The sequence below is a fragment of the Odocoileus virginianus genome, chromosome 4 (genome assembly GCF_023699985.2).
Source record: "Odocoileus virginianus isolate 20LAN1187 ecotype Illinois chromosome 4, Ovbor_1.2, whole genome shotgun sequence".
Classification (NCBI taxonomy): Eukaryota; Metazoa; Chordata; class Mammalia; order Artiodactyla; family Cervidae; genus Odocoileus; species Odocoileus virginianus.
In genome coordinates this window covers 50,399,894-50,421,904 of record NC_069677.1, presented here as the reverse complement: position 1 = coordinate 50,421,904, position 22,011 = coordinate 50,399,894, and the positions used below count along the sequence as shown (strand labels likewise).

General features: G+C 43.4%; 1 protein-coding gene across 3 annotated transcripts in view; it reads right to left on the bottom strand.

Annotated features, from left to right (window-relative positions):
- The window catches only part of LOC139034764 (uncharacterized), a 97,820-nt gene that overhangs the window by 5,557 nt on the left and 70,252 nt on the right, over positions 1 to 22,011 (bottom strand). For 2 of the 3 annotated variants that reach the window (XM_070466531.1, XM_070466533.1), the window contains one exon: positions 12,745 to 18,939. In XM_070466531.1, coding sequence (XP_070322632.1) covers positions 18,728 to 18,939 — 212 coding nt within the window. In that variant the 3' untranslated portion in view covers positions 12,745 to 18,727. The remainder of the gene's footprint in view (positions 1 to 12,744; positions 18,940 to 22,011) is intronic. The other variant, XM_070466532.1, reaches the window with a different exon arrangement.

Genomic DNA, 22,011 nt, shown 5'->3' with positions numbered 1-22,011 from the left:
GGTTGAATATATTATAAATCAGTTCTCCAGGGTCTAGATGAGTGAGCTGTTACTGTATTTATTATCCCCTACATATACAAGCATATATTTCTTTGGAATAAAGTAGTCTTAATCATACATTTTTAAGGTCTTGCTGGGAAGTTTCTCTCTTTCCACCTCCTGGCAAAGAGATACACCAGAGCACCAGAGCACACAAAAGTGATGTATTGTGATCAACAGAAACCAAGCCATGTCTCCTCCAAGGACCACCTAGATTTAGAGATATAGTCAAAGCTATGGTTTTTCCAGTAGTCATGTATGGATGTGAGAGTTGAACTATAAAGAAAGCTAAGCACCGAAGAATTGATGCTTTTGAACTGTGGTGTTGAAGACTCTTGAGAATCCCTTGGACTGCAAGGAGATCAAATGAGTCAATCCTTAAGAAAATCAGTCCTGAACATTAACTGGAAGGACTGATGCTGAAGCTGAAACTCTAGTACTTTGGCCACCTGATACGAAGAACTGACTCATTTGAAAAGACCCTGATGCTGGGCAAGATTGAAGGCAGGAGAAGAAGGGGACGACAGAGGATGAGATGGTTGGATGGCATCACCGACTCGATGGATATAAGTTTGAGCAAGCTCCAGGAGTTGGTGATGGACAGGGAAGTCTGGCATGCTGCAGTCCACAGGGTCACAAAGAGTCAGACATGACTGAGCAACTGAACTGACTGACTGACTAATGCTTGTTAACCCAGGAGAAGTCTCTAGTCTTGACTGTCGAAAACAAATCTCACAGAAGAATGTCTACCTCTGGCTCTATAAGAGGGGGTAATGAAAAATAATGATGTATTTCTGGGTTGGCAGCTTGGCATTGCCAGTCTTCACCATAAGGGGATAAGTGTAATGTGAGGTAATTGTCTGTTATAAAGCCAGACACATACAGATGTAGTGAACTGTGATGGATTTTGCCAGCTCAGCACTGTTACTTTCCTTTAATAACAGCACTCCAGTCCAGCGATGGGTATGTAACTTGGGTCTGGCCAACCAGAGCACCATATCGGAAAGGGATCCCGTGATTGGTTCCAAGATAAATATTTTAGCCAATAGGAGGCCTGCTGGGATTTTTGTCTGTGCTAACAGGAAAGAGGACGTTTCTCTCTTTTAAACTGGAGATGGAAGCCTGGAGCAAGGTGGTCATCTTACTACCACAAGAGAAAAGCTGATCTGAGAATGAGGCAGAACTCGTAGACATCATTTAGCACCTTTATCCAGCCATAGCAAGACTTTACAGTTAGGTGTGCTAGTAGACACATTCTCTTTTTCTCTTTTAGCATCCGCGCCCCCCCCCCCCGACCTTGGAACAATTTGAGTTAGATTTTTTTCACTTGCAGCTGAGGGATTTTTTATTATACAACCTGATAATGTGCAGTTCTTGGTTCTGTAAGACCTCATGGTAGCCAGCCTCCAAGATGACCCTCAGTGAACTTTATTTCCCAAAAGTCATATCCTTGTGTAGTCCCTCCCTACACTGAATTAGGGCTGGTCTGTGTGACTACAGAAAGCAGCAGAAGAAATGGTGTATGATTTCCAAGCCTAGGTCCAAACACTGCCTTGCAGCTTCTGCCTTGGCTGTTTGAGGCTCTCATTCTGGGGGAAGCCAGTCACAGTGTTGGGGGACCACCCAGGAAGCTCGTGTGAAGAGGTCCACATGAAGAGCACTCAGGCGTCCTACAAAGAACTGGCACCAATTAGCCAGACATGTGCATGTGCCACCTTGGAAGTGGACCTTCCAGCCCCACTTAAGCCTTCATGATTACAGCCCAGCTGACATCTTGACTGCAATCAAGGGATCCTGAGCTAGAACTACCCGACCAGCTTGATCCCAAATTCCTGACCCACTGTGGGAAACTGCGAGAGACAAGAAATAATTATTGTTGTCTGTAGTTGCTAAGTTTTAGAGGAATGTGGGGTAACACAACATTAGGCAACTATCAGACCTCATCTTCTACTTCTCACGTCCTGCCCTGATGAGAAACACAGGATACTCTAACACAGGTGTCCAGGCTCTTATCCCTCAAAGTCTCACTTAGCTTCTGAGAGTTGCCAGAAGGGAAGTGATTATCACGGTGGAGTCCCTCCCACCATGTGTCCTCACCTTCCTCAAGTACCACCTCTGCTGGGCATCACCTCCCCAGGTCAGTGCCTCTTTAGTGATTGGCCCTGAGGCCTCGTCCATGGTAACCCTTGAGTTTCCACAGGAGAACTTAGGCCTCCTGGACTTGTGTGAGCTCAGGGCTCACCATGCCCCTTGCAATAATGAGGCTACTTCTTGTCCTCTCTCTGTGTCACTTTAACCTTTGACTTGTCCATGAAGTTCAGAATGTGTAATTTTGTATGTATCATATGATATCTCAGAGGTCTGGCTTGGCCATTTTCTCTTCCATCGTTGAATAAATAATTTTATTTAAAGCAGAGCAGCCTAATAGAATCTTTGTCAAGACAAAAATGTTCTATATCTTCACCATCCAATACAGTATACATTAGGCACATGTGATCACTGATCACTTGAAATATGACTAGTGTGATATGAGTAGAATTTTTAATTATATTTAAACAGTCTAATGAGTTATATTAGCTAAATCTAATGTTAAATTATATTTAAACATTATATGATGAGTGACTTCTGTATTAGACAGTGCAGCTTTAGATGCAGTGGTTGTCAATCAAAACACTTTTCATCTTGAGCAGAAAGTTTGCACTAAGATCAATATGACTTTAGGGAAATAATTTAAAACCAGTGTCATCCCAAATTTAATGGAAGTCGTTCCTTTGAGTTTTACTTTCAGAATCTCCTCCCACCTTCCTCTCAGGACTCAGACAGGAGCCAAGACTAACTAATCCCACTGTCCTCCAGATGTGCCCCCACACAACTGAATCCCAGCGATGGGCGTGGCCCACTTTCAAAGGGATACCCTACTGTTGGTATCTCAGAGTGGGAACGCATCTAGAAGTTTATCTAGACCACACTTTCGTGGGCCCCTCAGTGCTTATGACTGCATAATTGCTCACTGAGCAGTCCCAGTGAGGTCTAAACATGAAGTGGTTTTAATTTTTCCAATCACTACCTCTAAATTTGATTTACTCTGAAACCAATCTAGACAGCATATTAAAAAGCAGAGACATTACTTTGCCAACAAAGGTCCATCTAGTCAAGGCTATGGTTTTTCCAATGGTCATGTATGGATGTAAGAGTTGGACTATAAAGAAAGCTGAGCACAGAAGAATTGATGCTTTTGAATTGTGGTGTTGGAGAAGACTCTTGAGAGTCCCTTGGACTGCAAGGAAATCCAACCAGTCCATCCTAAAGAGGATCAGTCCTGGGTGTTCATTGGAAGGACTGATGCTGAAGCCGAAACCAATACTTCGGCCACCTGCTGCAAAGAGCTGACTCATTTGAAAAGACCCTGATGCTGGAAAAGACTGAAGGCAGGAGGAAAAGGAGACGACAGAGGATGAGATGGTTGGATGGCATCACTGACTCAATGGACATGGGTTTGGGTGGACTCCGGGAGTTGGTGATGGACAGGGAGACCTGGCGTGTTGTGGTTCATGGGGTTGCAAACAGTCGGACACAACTGAGCAACTGAACTGAACTGAACTGAAACAAACAAAACAAACTTACAAATAAAAAACAAAAAGCTTTTCCCTTAGCACATCTTGGGTAGATTCCATTACTCTCTGGTCACTTTCAGTCCATTAAAAAAAAAGACAACCACCTTCTCATAATCTAGTTCTATGCCAGCCTACTTCTGGAGAAGGGGACAACAGAGGATGAGGTGGTTGAATGGCATCACCGACTCAATGGACATGAGTTTGAGCAAGCTCCATGAGTTGGTGATGGACAGGGAAGCCTGGTGTGCTGTAGTCCATGGGGTCTCAAAGAGTCAGACACAACTGAGCGACAGAACTGAACTGAACTTCTGTCAGTTTTAAGGTCCTCCAGCCTGTTGGGACAAGAAGGGATAGGGAAGAAGGGATCACACGGGTCCCCGATCTGAGAGATCCAGCTGGGTAAGGCTGCCTCTGCCACCTCTCAGCTCAGCCCGGTGTCCGACCACACAACTGGGTTGTGAGCTGCTGGGTTCCTTTACTAGAGGGCAGCCCTCTGGAATGGATCCTGGCCAGGCAGCTTGAGACCAGCAACTTCTCTGGGTACAGACTCCCTGCCACCACCTCCAGTTCAGGCAGGCAAAGGGAGAGATCTGCAAGTCCTCAGCCCAAGCAGATGGCCACCTGGGGAAGGAGGTGCTCTCTCCCTTCTTTCAGCATACCCCCTCCCCATTTCTCTTGCCTGAGCAGGGGTGGACAGTGGGGCACAGAAGGAAATCACTGCCTACTGTGAACTCACCTCCAACCCCCAACCCTCCTCCCCTCAACCCCACCCCCAACCCCCCCACCCCGGTTCTTTACCATGTAAAAGGAGCAGGAAGGTGATCTGATGGGTGTTGATTAGTTGATTATGAAAGAAAGCCTAATCTGTTGCACCTTAGAAAGCCCAGGGAGGTAAGGGGTAGGGGTTGGGGTTGGTGGGGCAAGTATGGCTTCTGGTTTCTACTAATTCCCTTTTGAATGTGAGGCATTTAGCACCTCTTTTCTCAGCTGGGACTCTGAATGCCAGTTCCGGAGCAATAGGAACACCCTTACCTGGCCTTCCCCATTCCTGATTTGGTTCGGTTTAGGTGGTCTTGAGCAGGAAGTGTGGATGTGTAGGGATCTTGGTGAGTTGCTGGATGGTCTCGGGCGAGCTGCTGGCAGAAGGGTTGCAGACAGAGGCTGGCCTGGATGTTCAGAAGCTGGACAGAGACCCCAGCACCAGGCAGCAACCAACTGTCCTGGTGTCCTCATGGTGGGCAGGGGCTGGCCTGCCCCCTGCAAGGCCAGGCCGAAGGACTCTCATTGTACTGGCCAAGGTCAGAAGGTTAAGCTCTTTGCTAGTCTCTGCTGACTCACCTGTGTGTAGTGAGGGACGTTCTAGCCTAGGTAAGAGAAACCTTTGGGATCAATGTGCCATTTGCAGGGCACAGCGTGACCCGGGAACCAGTGGCTGCTGATCTTCCTGGCTGAGCAAACCCTGAAGGAGAGGTCTGGGGGCAGAGGTGGAGTCTGGGCAAGATGGAGCTGGTCAGTTTACAGGACTTCTGGGGGTGGACATGGCTCTAGCATCCCTTGGTCTGTGGCAGGGCTTCTTGCACTTATTAGGCAGACTACCCAGCTATGGACATTCTCAGTGACCTGCACACTGAACTAATGTACACAGACACCTGAAGGCCAGGAGGCTGGGAATGATGGCTCAGGATGGGCGCCAGCATCAACCTGCCTCCCCTTGACCAAGCCACCATCATGTCCCAAACACACGAACACTGTCCCCACCCTATCCAAGAGGAAACAGTCCTCTGCTTTTCTTTCTATGCATAAAGAGACAACTCACTCCATATCAACCATTCTTGGGGAGGTTTGCTTCATAGATTCCAAGGTGGTCTTCTAAACTAGCCTACATTTCTAAGTATCTGGCTCTTCTCACTCAGGAACAGAAAAGGAAGAAAGAAAAATCAAATTAAGTCTCCAGGGCTTGGCTCCAACAGAGTACCTGCTCCCCATGCACACTTGAGTAAGAGAAAGGAAAAAACACCATTGCTCTTAAAGCATTCATCTCCAGCCGGATTTTGGCAGTCTTTTCTCCACCTGAATATGTCCCAATTCCCCATACCATCTGTTCTCACACACCTGCGGCATTTAAATAGGCCAAATATTCTGGTGACAGGTAATAGGCATGGTTTCTATAAGCAACACACCCTGTAAAGGAAATGTAGTTTCTTTAAACTCACTGGGTTCTGAAACTTAATTAGAATATATAGGGAAGTCATTCCAAATCAATTCTCAGTAAAAGATATAAAATATGATTGCCTTGTCTCTTTATTAAAAAGAGGATATACAGCTGAAAGCTGGGTCAGCCATTGTTTTTTCTTTCAATTGTTTTTTCTTTGTGGTTTGGTTAACTTTCAGAAGAGTTTGTTTTGTTTCTAAAAACAATATTCCATTGGTTCTTAAAAGATGAGAGTGTTTAACTCACTGCACAAGGTTACATTTTCATTAGAATTACGGTGGCATTTTACATCATTCATTTTCTCACAACAGAGACAACATAGTATTATTTTATTTTATTTATGAGAATACCGAGGCAAGGAAATTTAGGAAAATTTCTCTAAAGTTATATAACTATTGACTGACCTAAGATTTTAAATCATTATGCAGTCCCAAATATTTAAGCAGTTATGCCACTGTTGACGTTCTGACTGGCCAAGATATTTTCCTTTAGTTCTCGATATCAACCCCTTGACCAATGTTATCAATTTATTTTACATTCTCCTGTAGTAGGTTCAGATTGATAAGTATATTAACTGAAAGTGTCTTGATTGTTTTTTTATAACTGCCTAAGGAAATGTGTAAGTAAATATGGTCAGAATTTTGTTCCAAATTTTAATATATTGTTTCAGCACTGATCTTGCTGGCAAATCATACTTCCAGTCCTTCTGTTTTAAAGGAGAGGCCTTACTAGTCTCCTGGAGTAAACATTAAAGGGAATAATCATGTCAAGTTACTCCCCTTCTCAATGCTTATCTTCTATATGAATAGATCATCTTTTATGTTTTTTTTCATATGCATCATTAACAGCGCATCTGTGTATGCTTCCATTCTTTTCCTATTTGGTTGTCTTTGTTTTCCCTAAGCCACCCAGATTTTCCCTCTTTTTCTACAGATGCATAGCCAACTGGCTTTCTCCCTTTCTCTCTCCCTTCCTGTTTGTTTTTGTTTATTTATTTATTTTACTTCTTTTCTCTAATCTGTAGTGTGTGCCCTATAACAGGATCAGGGGATTTCGGAGACTGCATTTTGGCCCTGGTCACACAGGCATCAATACAACACCTCCAAGGATTAAGTGTTTGTGCACCCCAGGTTCTCAGATATTCAGGCCAGCAATGTGGGTGCGAGCTGGTCATTCCAGGTCATAGCAGTGGGAAGCTAAGTCCTAGGTGCCTTGCTGGGGATGGGGGGAGGGGTAGAGCTGGGTAAGTAGCTCCAGGCAGCTCTCCTAGGCTGTCTGCTCCCCTGGAAACCGACAGGAATCTTTTCTTTCCAGAAACCTTTTTGTGCGGCTGCTAGGTCCTGGGACCTGTGGAATGCGGGGTTTTGCCTCACTTATTTGCCTAGTTACTGTCCTTTGACCCAACCTGGGAATATGCTTTGACCCAAACTTGACTTCCAAGAGTCTCCCTTTCACTCTTTTAAATAAAAAAAAAGATACTACAAAAATCACCAAATTGCTCATCTCTTAATTTAGGCTGTGGAAGATCAAGACTACAGCCTGGAGAAATAGGGAGTTACCTAAAACCATGGGAGGGCTTCCCCGATGGCTCAGTGGTAAAGAATCTGCTTGGAATGCATAAGACACAGGAGATGCAGGTCGATTCCTGGGTAGGGAAGCTCCCCTGGAGGAGGAAATGGCAACCCACTCCAGTATTCTTCTTGGAAAACCCCACGGACAGAGGAGCCCGGCGGGCTACAGCCCACGGGGCCGCGGAGAGTCTGGGGCAACTGAGCACGGGCACATGAAGCCACATGGGCCACTTGAAAGGCAAAGGCATTTTGGCAATTTAAGCACAAGTCAGTGCAGGGTGAGGGGGAATATTCAGCACTTGGAGAGAGACAGAAAAAAAAAGTTAGGATTGAAAAGAATCTGGAGCCCATCAAGTCCAGTGGTCCCCAAAGCTTGTCTTAGCACAGGGGAGATTCTGCTGTCTTAAAATGACCAATAGAAGGAGGTGCTGGAAAAGGAGACTTTGAAAAAAAAAGTATTTCTGGTCCTCAGATTTATAAACAACTAGAAATTCTGTCTTCTCCAAATCCCCAGTCTATAGATGATGCCCAAGACAGGGATGTGAGTTTTCTAGTATCTATGATCATTTAGGACAGAACTAGAATACAGAGTTCCCCAGCTTATTGGTTCATTTGTCCTTTTTAGTACAACACAGAAATAATATACCAAGACTGTGCTTGGAGGGTTGGGCATGAGAAAAGGAAGAACTGCCAACAAAATAATGAGTTAAAATACTAAGCAAAAGCTCGCTGTATACACACTAAATATAAAATGCGTGCTCTCGTTAAGTCGTGTCTGACTCCTTGGGACCCCAAGGACTGTAGTCTGCCAGGCTTCTCTGTACCTGGGATTTCCTAGGCAAGAATACTGGAGTGGGTTGTCATTTCCTTCTCCAGGGGGTCTTCTGACCCAGGGATCGAACCCACATCTCCTGTATTGGCAGGCAGATTCTTTACCATTGAGCCACCTAAAAAGCTCCTAAACATAAAATGTTTATGTTTTTAAAGAAAGCTGAGCACTGAAGAACTGATGCTTTTGAACTGTGGTGTTGGAGAAGACTCTTGAGAGTCCCTTGGACTGCAAGGAGATCCAACCAGTCTATCCTAAAGAAAATCAGTCCTGAATATTCATCGGAAGGACTGATGCTGAAGCTGAAACTCCAATACTCTGGCCATCTGATATGAAGAACTGACTCATTTGAAAAGACGCTGATGCTGGGAAAGATTGAAGGCGGGAGGAGAAGGGGACAGCAGAGGATGAGATGGTTGGACGGCATCACTGACTCAATGAACCTGAGTTTGAGCAAGCTCCAGGAGTTGGCGATGGACAGGAAAGTCTGGCATGCTGCAGTCCATGAGGTCACAAAGAGTCGGACATGACTAAGTAACTGAACTGAACTGAAACATAAAATAGATAAAATAAACAGGAACCAACAAGGGCCTACTGTATCACACAGGGAACTATATTCAGTACCTTGTAATAACCTGTAAGGGAAAAGAATATATACCAAACTGAATCACTTTGCTGTATGCCTTAAACTAATACAACATTGTATACCAACTACACTTCAATTTTTAAAGAAAGAAGAAAAATAAATAGATATTTTTTTTAAAAGCTTACTGTGAAAAGGGCAGTAGGGTATAAGGAGGTAAAACGCAGATCGCCCAGAATAATGTTTGTTCTCAAATTCAAAAGCATTCAGAGGCCAGGCATGTCATACAGATAAAACTAACTTGATCCAGATCTGGGAAATTATTGTCCCAAGTACGTTTTATAATTCCTGCTTTTTCCTCCCTCCCTTCCAAGGTGTGTGTTGGACCTGATGCATGGAGGTTGAGTGGATTCCCTGGAAAGATTTAGAGATATAGAGTCCAGGAAATAACTACAGCTCTTGTGTTCCCCACACAGAAGTGACAGTAGGAATGTATAATGCAGCTGTCTTTTCCAAGGGGAACAAAAGGCCAGGTGACCCTGAAGGAAAGAATATTTTAGCTCAAATATTTTTTAAAAAGCTTGCTAAACCTCAGAGCCATTCCTCTAAGCTTCTTTCCCTGCCATATTCAGATCACATTTTTTATTATTATTATTTTACAGCACTGCAACAGCAAGGCAGAAACTATCATTCTGCCAAACAAATTCAGGTCCATTTTTTTGGTTGTCTGTCCTGTTGCTACACTTTAAGAAACTGTTCAGTAAATATAGCAGGCCAGTAACATGACTGGCCTTTTCCCCAGTTTCGAGTCAGCCCTAGGCATAGCTGCTTGTAAGGAACAGGATCTTTCTTTAACCCTTCAGATGGTGCCAGGGCAAATTCCTCAGTGTACTCACAAGTCAAGGGACAGTATCCCTGGTGTGGAAATGTCTGGCAGGCTGGAATTTCTGGGTGGCTTTTCCCACTGCAGGGATTCAAGAAAACCATTGTCATCGTTCCCTCTCTAGCAAGAGAAAGGAAAATCCCAGCCATTAGGGAATTAGTTCTGGCTCAGGAACATGGGTTTTTATTTTCCTGGAAATAGGGTCTGGCTCAGTGAGATGCCCTCAGACTTGGTGTTTTGTGTTGCCAAGATGCCTGCTTCTGGCAAGCTACAGGGGAAAGAGAGTCTTGATGCCCCTCGGAATGACACAAAACCTCCATTATTTAATAGTTATTCAGTACAAAAGAAATTTTATCCCAAGAGTAAGGCTTAGACAATCTGACAAATAGGAGTATTTTAAGAATTATAAACAGAAATCAGATCACGTTAAATAGTTCATTTCTAAGCATAATACAAGTTAAACTACCTTACGGGACTGAATAGGGAAACAAAGAAGTTAGTTGTGGATTTGCATTGTTGTGAGTGTATCTGTAACTGGCAGCACAGGGACTGGTTAAGCCAATTTCCTGTTCCCTCTGACCAAGGCCTCACAAACACCTCAGCACCTGGACACTCCCAAGACTCCTCTGTTAATGACCCTGTGTGATGGAAGCTACTGGGTCAATAGTGAAGTTGACCCAGATGCAGGGCCAGACTGTGATGTGACACAGAACTGTTTTTTCCAGACTTTTGCAATAATCACTTTGTATCCAGAAATTTTCCTGAGTTTTTGCTCACAAAATTATCACCCATTGTAGGTGTTCTCCTGGAGAAGGCAATGGCACCCCACTCCAGTACTCTTGCCTGGAAAATCCCAGGGACGGAGGAGCCTGGTGGGCTGCCGTCTCTGGGGTCGCACAGAGTTGGACACGACTGAAGCGACTTAGCAGCAGCAGCGGTAGGTGTCCTCCAAGTGTGGTCTGTGGCCACTTGGGGGGTCCAGAACCGTCTCAGGTGGCCCATGAGGTCAAAACTAGTTCCAGGATAATACTAAGATGCCATTTACCTTTTTTACTGTGCTGACATTTGCATGGATGATACCTAAGTCAAGGTGGAGAAAACCTCCGGTGCCTTAGCTCAAGTCCAGGCAGTGGTACCAAACAATACTATTAGTTATTGCATTCACTGTCACACACTCAAAGTACCAAAAAAGACCCATCTCTTTCACTGAAGAATGTCTTTGACAGGACTTCCCTAGTTGTCCAGTGGTTAAGAATCCACCTGCCAATGCAAGGGACATGGTTTTTTGACCTTCGGCCCAGGAAGTTCCAGACGCCACAGAGCAACTAAGCCTGCGTGGTGCAGTGACTGAGCCCACATGCTGTGGTGTCTGTGCTCCGCCACAGAGAGAGGCCTGAGCACTGAACTAGAGAGAAGGCCCCGCTCAACATAACAGAGAAAGCTCGCGCTTAGCAACGCAGACCCAGCACAGACGACAGCAAAATAAATAAATAAAATTTTAAAAAGCATGTCTTTGACAAAGCCATCAACATTATTTGTTGTATTAAATATAGGCCTTTGGGTATATATTTTTAAAATATTTTATGTGAAGAAATGGAAAATAAGCATAAAGAACATCTGCCACAAAATGAAGTACCATGCCTGTCTCAAGGAAAAGCACGTGTGTAATTGAGTTACAAGCTAAACTAGCTGCCTTTGTCAAGAACCATTAATTTTACTTGAAAGAAAAACATAAACAAGTTACAGCTATTCAAACTTGGGCATTTAGCTTTTTTTTTTTTCCCTCAAAAATAAACAAATAAGCCAGTCATTTTCAAGAAAATGTATTCTGTTGCCAGTGGTAAAACTGAGCCTTCAAAAAAAAAATTAGAATTTTTGAAAACTTGTATCAGCCGATGAATATCTTACATTTTGAAGATCTGCATAACTCAGTGAATAAACATTTTCCAAGTGATCAATACCTGATGTTACAAAATTAGGCATGGGTAAAAGATCACTGCAAACTACAAAGTGGATCAATGGATTTTAATGCAACAGAGATGAAAAAATCACTCTTGTGTTTTTAAGTTCCACATTGCAGCTAACCTTTAAGAAACTACCACTTGTACAGTGTATCAATAGTGATACACTGTGATACTATCTGGCATAGTATCAAAGAGTATACATTTATCTGAAAGAGCTCATAAAATACTCCTCTCTTTTCCAATGACATATCTGTGCAAAGTCAGATTTTCTCTGTATACTTTAACTAAAACAATACAGACTAAATGTGGAAGTAGATAGAATCCAGCCGTCTTCTCTTAAGCCAGGTTTAAAGAGATTTGCAAAAGTATAAAACAATGTCACTCTTCTCATTATTTCATTTTGTTTTGGAACATATAATTATTTTCCAAAATAATGTATGACTGAAGTGAGTATTGGATAAGTTAATATTATTCTTGAACAAATTAATAAATACCTTAAAATTTTCCATTTTAATTTTCAATGTGTTAAGTATTAGTAGTTAAAAACTAAATAAGTGAAAAATCTTCATGATTCTCAATCATTTTTAAGAATGTAAAAGGGTCTTAAGTTTAAAAAATTGAGAACTATTGATCTTCTGAAACCTCATGCAGTAAAGCTACTCAAACTAAGAAGAATGGGAGAGTGGACAAAACATGTGCTCTGGACTTAGATAGATCTACGTTCAGATTCTGTCTTGTTTGATAGCTGTTTGATAGCTCACTTGATAGCTATTTGATCTAATGAATCAATTTACTGCTTTAAGTTTCAGTTTCCTCATCTATAAGATGGGAGTAATGATACCCAACTTATAGATTGCTTGAGGGTTGGGGATAACACTTATAAGGTACTTAACATAATGCTTCACAATAAATCAAATATTTATTGATTGAATGAATTTAGTAAGATATTTAGTATATCAATGACTGCTTTGGGTTGCAAGGATCAGAAATGGTTTAAATGGTTAAAAATACAAGCAAACAAACAAAAAACACCAACAAAAAAAATTTACCTTCCATAAAAGAAGTCCAGAGACAGCAAGACACAACAATGCCATAGACTCATATTCTTCCGATCTCTTTGCTCCGATTCCTCAGCATTGACCTTCCTCCTTAGGCAGGTGGCAAGGTGGTGGAAGTAGTTCAAGGGATCTCATCCAGGAAGAAGAATAATGTCGTAAAGAAGAGAGATTGTTTTTTTTTCCCATATGTGCCTTTCTCTTAGGAAAGATAAAACTTTCTGTATTGCCCTTAGCTTACTTACCTTCATATTCATTCCTGAATCTGGTTTCATGTCCATTCCCTGGCCAGATGGATAGGCCATGCCTTTGACCAATCAGGTCCACTTATTGACCTGGAGGTGGGATCAAGCTTCCTGAGCCACTGGCTTGACAGGTGAAGGGCTGATAACCGAACAAAATTAGGGCTTTATAAGGAAGGGAACAGAAGCAACTAGTAGGCAATCAGGGCTTCCCAGCTGACTCAGTGTTAAAGAATTCACCTGCCAGTGCAGAAGAGACACGGTTGAATTGTTGGGTCAGGAAGATTCCCTGGAGAAGGAAATGGCAACCCACCCCAGTATTCTTGCCTGGGAAATCCCATGTACAGAGGGGCCTGGCAGGCTATAGATTATGGGCTCAAGAAAGAGTCAGACACGACTTAGCGAATAAACAACAACAGCAGTAGGCAATTACACAAGGTTCACTACATCCAGTAAATAAAATTCTAAGATGGTGGGTCCCAGTACTGGTTGGCAGACTGGCTACATAGAAGCCACCTGGGAACTTGTTAAAAAATATAGCTCAAACTGTGCTGTACATATGAATTACCCTGAGATCTTATTAAAATGCAAATTTTACATTTATAACAAGTGCTCAGATAATATAGCCAAGGTCTAGTGTATGAACCCTACTTTGATTACCAAAGATATAGACTGCCACCTCCAAATTACTGACTTGGTCTCCCAGGTGACCATGGTCAGAGAATTGGGATCAAAGTGATGGAACATCAACAATATCAAGATTGGCATTCATTCACTCATTCATTCATTCATTCAATAAACATTCATTGAAACCTCTACCCTGCCATGTCTGGTGCTCATTGCTGAAAACAGAGTCCTCATTCGGCTGGGGAGAGAGAACAGGCAGATCGATAAGCAGATGTTGTTAATATAATGTGAGGAAAGCTATGAACTGTGATTGAGGGGCAAGAAGTAACTCACTGGTGAAGATGAGGTGACAGGTTGGGAAGGCTGCACAGAGAAGGACTTTTAACTGGCCTTTCTTTGGTGACCAGAGTGAGAAAATGTGGATGCATAAAAGCACGAAAATAGAAATGAACAAAGTACATTCAGGCATAGTGAGAAGGTCTCTTTGTGTCTCATGTACAGATTGAGATGGGGGTGGAGAAAGATAAGGTCAAAAAGCTTGGCTGGGGCTAGATGATGGAGAGGCCTTAAATGCTGTCTTAAATCACTCTATAGCTGTTCTCAAGTTTGCTTCCTAGAGTCACTTGGAGAGCTTTAAAAAATCATGATGCCCCAGGCCACATCTGAGGTCAGTTACAATAAATAATACTTTTGGGGAGGGGGTAGGACAGTGACAGGGAGGCAGCATCAGTACATTTTAGAGCAGGTTGAGGCAAAGTGCAGCCAAATTGAGAACCACAGCTCAGCACACAGCGCTTGCTCAACCTGTTTGCATAGAACATGCATTTCAGTGTGGTTACAGCCCATCCTTCCTAAATGCACTTTTCATTTCAATTTGATATTCAAAATCAGAATTATTAAAAGGCTTTTATGCCACAGAGGCCATGTGATGGGCATTGGAATGGCGCTCCCCCTGCATATGGGCCTGTGGGGTGCGGGCAGATGAAGCCTGCCCTTTGTTCTCCTGCCTGCATCTGTGAAAGCTGATCCCTGCGTAGCCACAGCCAGGCAGAGGGCACCCCTTTCTCTCACTAGCCTAGACCACAGGGATCTTTGACTGGAGTCCGCAGACTGTTTGCCGAATGAGAACACCTCCCCTGTTCCCTTGTATGAACTGAATACCTACTCAGGAATTGGGGCATATTTTCACTTGATGAGATGAAAAGATGAACTCTACACACTGTGAAAGCTAACAGAAGAATCTTTTTGTAGGCACTTCACAATATGAATTTGGAACGCCTGCTCTTGGTTTTGATTTCTGTATTCAGCTGCTAAAATGTTTTTCTTAATAAAGGTTGTCCCTTCTTGTTTCTCACCGTTCAAGTCCCTGAAGTAATCTCGAAAGTGTCCAAATGTTACCCTGGAACTTTTGCAGTGCTTGTCCCCTCAAGTTGCAGAATTTCTGGAGTATTTGGAATTTAACAAAAAAATACTTAAAACTGTTTCATGTATAAAACATAAACACAACTCAAAAACAGCACTCCAAACTTGTTTACCATCCAGCCCAGGCCCCCAGTTTTTAGCCAATAAAATATTCAGGCGTTCTTAATGCAATGGAACAAGTTCTTCCTGTGGGAGACAATGGAGACTGGAGACTGATGTATGCAAATACCACAGCCCAGCAGGTTCCCGGGAAGGCAGGCCTGGCTTTGGGCTGACTCTGGTTTGGCCTTAAAGACTGTTTTGACTGTGTCCTCTTTTACAATTCCCCACCCAGCACACGCGAGGTAAAGTGCTGCTCTATTTTCCGAATTAAACTGGTGTCCAACAAGCCTTCTGGGGTCCCTTCTGCTTTTCCTCGGAGAGGCCCCAAATGAGGGAGAGATGCCATCCCACCTCCCCGGCGATTCACAGGCCTTTGCTGCATACTTTTTAAATAATTCACTCAACTTCTCTCTGTGATAGCCCAGGCTTCCCCACAACCAAAGGATGTGTAATCACCTTGAAAAGAAAAATAAAACAAACATTCATCTGCAGCTCTGACTCAAAAGAACTGGATTCTATGGAAATTACAGGCTTTCACTCTGGCTGTGCAGATGTGACCAGGAATCCATGCTGTAGCTAATGCGGGAGGGGAGCTGGACTCCACGCGCCTGGAGTGCCAGTGTGTGGGTGGCCTGGGCCAGCGGGTGCAGCCCGCCCCTCCTGGGTAGGATTGGGCTGGGCTGAGTCCCTGAGCTGGAAGCCCCGCTGACGCCTGACCACTTTCAGGGAGAATATGTAATTAGTAAACAAAGCCTCAACAGCCCCCACCCCGAGCCTGCATTTCCACAGCCTCAGTCTTGCGTGGCCTCCCATTCCTGCGGCTGCGGCTGCTCCGACCCAGCGCCTGGCTCTCCCAAGGCCCCGCTCGGATACAAACAAGCTGGCCTTTGATGACAGGAAGGGAGTGGAGTTTTAATCTTGGTTCAGGGAGACGTTACCTCCCTCTTTGTGGATCAGCGATTGCTTTCAAAATACCGGGAATCATTATTTTACCTTACAGGAAGGGTTATTCTGTGCCATGATTAATTTAGCTGAGGCTCTTAGAAAACAGTAAAAGCTGAGTGGCCTTATTAGTCCCCATTTTAAAAAGCACTTTAACATCCCCGGGCAGCAGGTCTGATGAGAAGTGCTACTTATCGTGACCCTCTGTACATTCCTTCTTCTGAGCGGATTCTCACAGGGCTTTTTAGTCGCTCTGATGAAAATGCACTGGTTCCAAATGAGTCAAATAGGAATTAAGCAGAAATGTAATTTTTTATCTTTAAAGAAGATCAATTCCAGTTTCTAATGAAGGAAAGAGAAAAATCATTTCATGCTAACCAGAAGGGAGACACATCCTGCATTTTGGAGAGAGGTGGAACAAGGGTTTGGGTTTAAAGTTTAATTAGAAAATGTCTGCCTAAAAGAACAGCTCAACTGAAACTTGCTCACACTCTGGGGCCCCAGAGCTGCTCTCGTCTCCCCTCGTCCCTTCCCCTTCCCTTCTTCATTCTCTCTCCTTCTCTCTCACCCAGTGAAGAACAGCATGGAGGAAAGGATGTCTTCATAAGACACATGAGGACATCTTCAGTGGTACAGAAAAGGCAGGGATTACAAATGCAGGGGATGAATTGGTAGAGAGACCTCGCCCCAGCTCTGGGGAATTCCACATTCTTCCCCGGAGGGAGCAGCCCCTTTGCCTACAAACCCCCACCACCAGCAGCCAGGGCATCAGCAAGAGAGAGCCCTGGGAGCTGACGGGTTTCCTGGAAACCAGTCCCAAGCTGCACCTCTGTCACCAAGGATGTACCAGGATGTGCCAAGCTCCCATCCCATTTGACAGTTTTTTAACTTGTCCTTTACATGTGCTTTTAATTTTTACTTAATAAAGGAACAGATGCTTTATAAGTAAAGACCACTTGGAGATTAAAATCAGTTTTACTGATGGCTAACAAACACAAGGAAAAGCCGATATAAATCTTTATGAGGCCCACGGCTGCTTTGTGACAATCCCTCCTCTTCCAACCTTGTTTTCTCTGAAACGGCATGTCTCTCACTTTCCCTCAACTTTGTTTTGGCCTAGTAATTCTATCCTGTCACACAAGTGCTCATCCCCCATCCTCCTGGTTTTGATTACCAACTATTGTTTATTTTAAATGTAGTTACTGGTTAATTAAATAGAAACAAACTACATTTAGAGACAGGGTTCTCAACTATTGGGTTATTGCTTCTTCCTTTGGCAAATATTCCCCCTTCAGGCAGTTCTGACAGCAGAAATTCCAGAGGCAAAGTCTTTGTATAGGCCCCTTCGGGCAACTACCTGCTACACCCAGAGTTTCATGAAGTCAGGTGGCATGCTATCTTCATCCATCAAGACCTAGAGCAAGTTGGGCTGTAACTGGAGCTGCTTCCTGTTGTGATTTAGTTAAACCATTTCTGATTCAAGACAGACTCTCCTATCAGAAGGTCAGGTTTATTTCACTGAAGAAGGCGGGTGGGGAGGGGGGAATCCATCTTCTGCTTTTCTTCATTTTGGGGACAGCTGGAATGCATCTTCCTTTCCACCCAAACACTGAACTCTACTTGGTTGGGTGAAGGAGAGGCTGGCTCCCTTCCTGGGTTGAGTGGAACACGTGGACTAAATCAGTCAAACGCAGAGAACAGTTGAGCTGGAGGCTTCCTACTCTCAGGTCAAGCCCCTTGTAGTAACCACCTAGATAATCTGATATGGGTATCATTTATTCTAAAATGAGAACAAGAAACACATCAATGACAGAATTCAATAGTCCAAGCCTTTTTCGGTCTCAATCTGTGCTTCTGTAGATTGTACCGATGTGTAAAGTTATACATAGTTGTGTCTCCACATCATCATTGCCTTCTCATCAGGAGATGTCTTCTCCTGTCTTTGCCTATTGTTAAGCTACCTATCTTTCAAGATTCAGCTCTGGCCCATCTTCTCTTTTATGAAGATATTCCCTGAGATACTGAGTCAAGTCCCAGCTCCATTGCTTAGCAGCCTTATTATCCTAATAAGGAAAATGGGGCATTATTGCTAAGATCAAAAGGTTAATAAGTGCGAAGGATATTAAGTTCTTCATGGATGTGAGGCACCATTATAATTTCATTATGACTCCTTATTATTATTGCATTCTAGAATGCTATTTTGGGCATTCATTTTATGGTAACTTACATCATTACTTAATTGTTCCTGATATTCCTACTTGTTCTCTCTTTAGGTTGTAAATGAACAGAAAGTAAATAATCAAAGAGATTTATCTATAAGGGTGACACAACCCTATTTATAATAGAAAAAAATGGAAAATTGCCTAAAAGTACGATATAAAGGACCGGGATTGGTTTTTAAAAAGTGGATTATATATTCGTTTAATGGAGTAAAGTTTGATTATTAAAATGGAAGGAAAGAATGAAAAGAGCTAAAAGGAGCACCACTCTTAAAATGAGAGTATTAACTTCAAAATCATAACTTTTCTATGTTAACTTACAAAAGAGCTGAAGTTGCAAAGCAAACAGGTCTAAAACCTAAGGAAGGGACAAGGTCTGTAGAGAGAAAGGGAATGCAAAGTATTCACTTGGCGTAGATGTCATCAGATACCAGCGTATGGTGTTAAGTCCCTCAGACATATCTGACTCTTTGTGATCCCATGGACTGTAACCTGCCAGGCTCCACTGTCCATGGAATTCTCCAGGCAAGAATCCTGGAGTGGGTTGCCATTCTCTTCTCCAGGGGATCTTCCTGACCCAGAGATTGAATGTGGGCCTCCTGCGTTGCAGGTAGATTCTTCACCGTCTGTACCACCTGGGAAGTCAATGATGAGTAATTCTCAATAAATTTATGACTGAAATGCATGATTACAATGTGTAATTTAAAACCAACTTGGAGACAGCACTTGAGATTCCTAAAGAATTCTGCAAACACGAGGCTATCTGCAGAGCTCAGCTCTTCTTAGAGCCTATCATTGTGAGTTGGTCACCATGTACAGTAAGAGCACCAGAGTCTCCCTATCACTAGAGCTTTCCTAGTGGCTCACTCAGATACCAGTGAAAGTGAAAGTCGCTCAGTCATGTCCAACTCTTTGCGACCATGGAATTCTCCAGGCCAGAATACTGGAATGGGTAGCCTTTCCCTTTTCCAGGGGATCTTCCCAACCCAGGGATTGAACCCAGGTCTCCCACAATGCAGGCGGATTCTTTCCCAACTAAGCTATCTGGGAAGTTCTCAGATATCAGTAAGTGAGTTTAAATGAAATAGCTGATAAGTTGGTGAAGACAGAATACCGGCTGACAGTTCAGTTCAGTTCAGTTGCTGAGTTGTGTCCAACTCTTTGTGACTCCATGAACTGCAGCATGCCAGGCCTCCCTGTCCATCACTAATTGCTGGAGTCTACCCAAACCCTTGTCATTGAGTCAGTGATGCCATCCAACCATCTCATCCTCTGTCGTCCTCTTCTCCTCCTGCCCTCAATCTTTCCCAGCATCAGAGTCTTTTCAAATGAGTCAGCTCTTCGCATCAGGTGGCCAAAGTATTGGAGTTTCAGCTTCAGCATCAGTCCTTCCAATGAACACCCAGGACTGATCTCCTTTAGGATGGACTGGTTGGATCTCCTTGCAGTCCAAGGGACTCTGAACAGTCTTCTTCAACACCACAGTCCAAAAGCATCAATTTTTTGGCACTCAGCTATCTTTATAGTCCAACTCACATCCATATATGACTACTGGAAAAACCATAGCCTTGATTAGACAGACCTTTGTTGACAGGCTAACAGGCAAGTGTGAAACCCGAGGGCCACAGAATTTGGGAAATCTATACTTCTTTCAGGCTCTTTCTCCACAACCCCTACAATTGCTCACAGAAAAGACTGGAAAGAGCCCTAAGTTGGGTCTATCATGTAGAGCTAGGAGAGTGGCAGAGTCATTTTGTGGGAGGGGCAGGAAATACTGGTTGGTCTCTCTCTCCTACCCTCGATGGGGGAAAAAAAACAAAACCCTTAATCTTTAGAAGGAAAGTGCATCAAGCACTACTACCCTTGAGGCATTGGAGAAAACTCATTGCAAATGGGTGAAAGGAGCAGAAGCAAAAAATAAGGGAGGGATATGGCTCAGACAGTAAAGAATCTGCCTGCAATGCGGGAGACCAGGGTTCGATCTCTGGGTTGGGAAGATCCCCTGGAGGAGGGCATGGCAACCCACTCCAGTATTCTTGCCTGGAGAATTTCATGGACAGAGGAGCCTGGCTGGCTACAGTCCACGGGGTTGCAAAGTGTTGGAAACCACTGAGTGACTAACACACACACATAATAGAGCTTCCCTGGTAGCTCAACTGGTAAAGAATCTGCATGCGATGCAGGAGACACCAGTTTGATTCCGGGGTCGGGAAGATCCCCCTGGAGAAGGGATAGGCTTCCAACTCCAGTACTGGGCTTCCCTGCTGGCTCAGACAGCAAAGAATCTGCCTGCAATGCAGGAAACCTGGGTTTGATCCGTAGGTTAGGAAGATCCCCTGGAGGATGGGCATGGTAACCCACTCCAGTATTCTTGTCTGGAGGATCCCATGGACAGAGGAGCCTGGTGGGCTACAGTCCATGGGGTCGCAAAGAGCTGGACATGATTGAGTGACGAAGCACAGCACAGGATTACACACAGGACCTACAAACACAGCCAGGATAGGGTAAGAGAACTGAAATGCCGTATCTCATATGATGCATGCCTAAGACTGAGGCTTATTCAGGACACAGAGGATAGATTCCTGCACAATACCTCCCCCCACCACAAGCTAGCAACAACAAGTTACTTGAATAACAACAGTAGAACACTACTGAGAGAGAAATGGAAGAAAAATAAGAGTAGACCAGGAAACTCTTGCTGAGGAACAATGCAAAGAGAACACCTAAAATTCAGAATCAGACATTGTTCTGGTAAATTCACTTCCAACCTAAGCACAAGGTATGTCTATGAAGAATTTGAAGGCTGTGATACACTGAAGAAAAGCACAGCAATCCAAACCTAGAATGCTTCAAGTCACCACATTAAAGGTCTAACAGAAGGAAAGGCACTTTCATATTAAGGCTGATAAACTATTTTTTCCAGTCTCTACTAAGCTATGCAAGATGATCAGCTTTCAACAGGAAATTAAAAGGCATATGAAAAGGCAAGGAAAAAATATACTCCAAAGAAACAAAGCAAACACTGGACCAGATACAGTTATGACACAGATGTTAGAACTATCCGACAGGGAATTTAAAATGTGTTAATGGCCCTAATGAAAAAGGTGGACGACATGCAAGATCAGATGGTTAATATAAGCAGTGAGAAAGAAAGTATGAGAAAGAATCAAAATTACATCAAAATGCTGGAAATGAAAAACACAATAATAGAGATAAAGAAGGCCTTAGACCATTTCATTAATAGACACAGACAGATGGGGCATGAGTCAGTAAACTTGAAGACAGGTCAATAGAAATTGCCAAGAATGAAACACAAATAGAAAAAAGAGTGGGATGAAAGATAAAGCATAATACCCAAGAGTTACAGGACAATATTAAATATTCTAATATATGCATAATTAGAATCCTAGGAATAGAAGAGAGGGGGACACAAGATACGTTTGAAGAAATAATGACCAAGATTTATCTAAACTTAATGCTAAACACTAAACCACAGATCTAAGAAGCTCAGAGGGCATAAAAGTAGGATGATACAACAACACACATACATACCTAGGTATATCATAAGATTCAAACTGCTGAAAACCAACCACAAAGAAAAAACATTAAAGGAAGCCACAGAAAAAGAAACATAGGAACAAAGAAGAGTTGCAACGAAATTCTTCTCAGAAATAATGCAGGCCAGGAGACCGTGAAGTGACATCTTT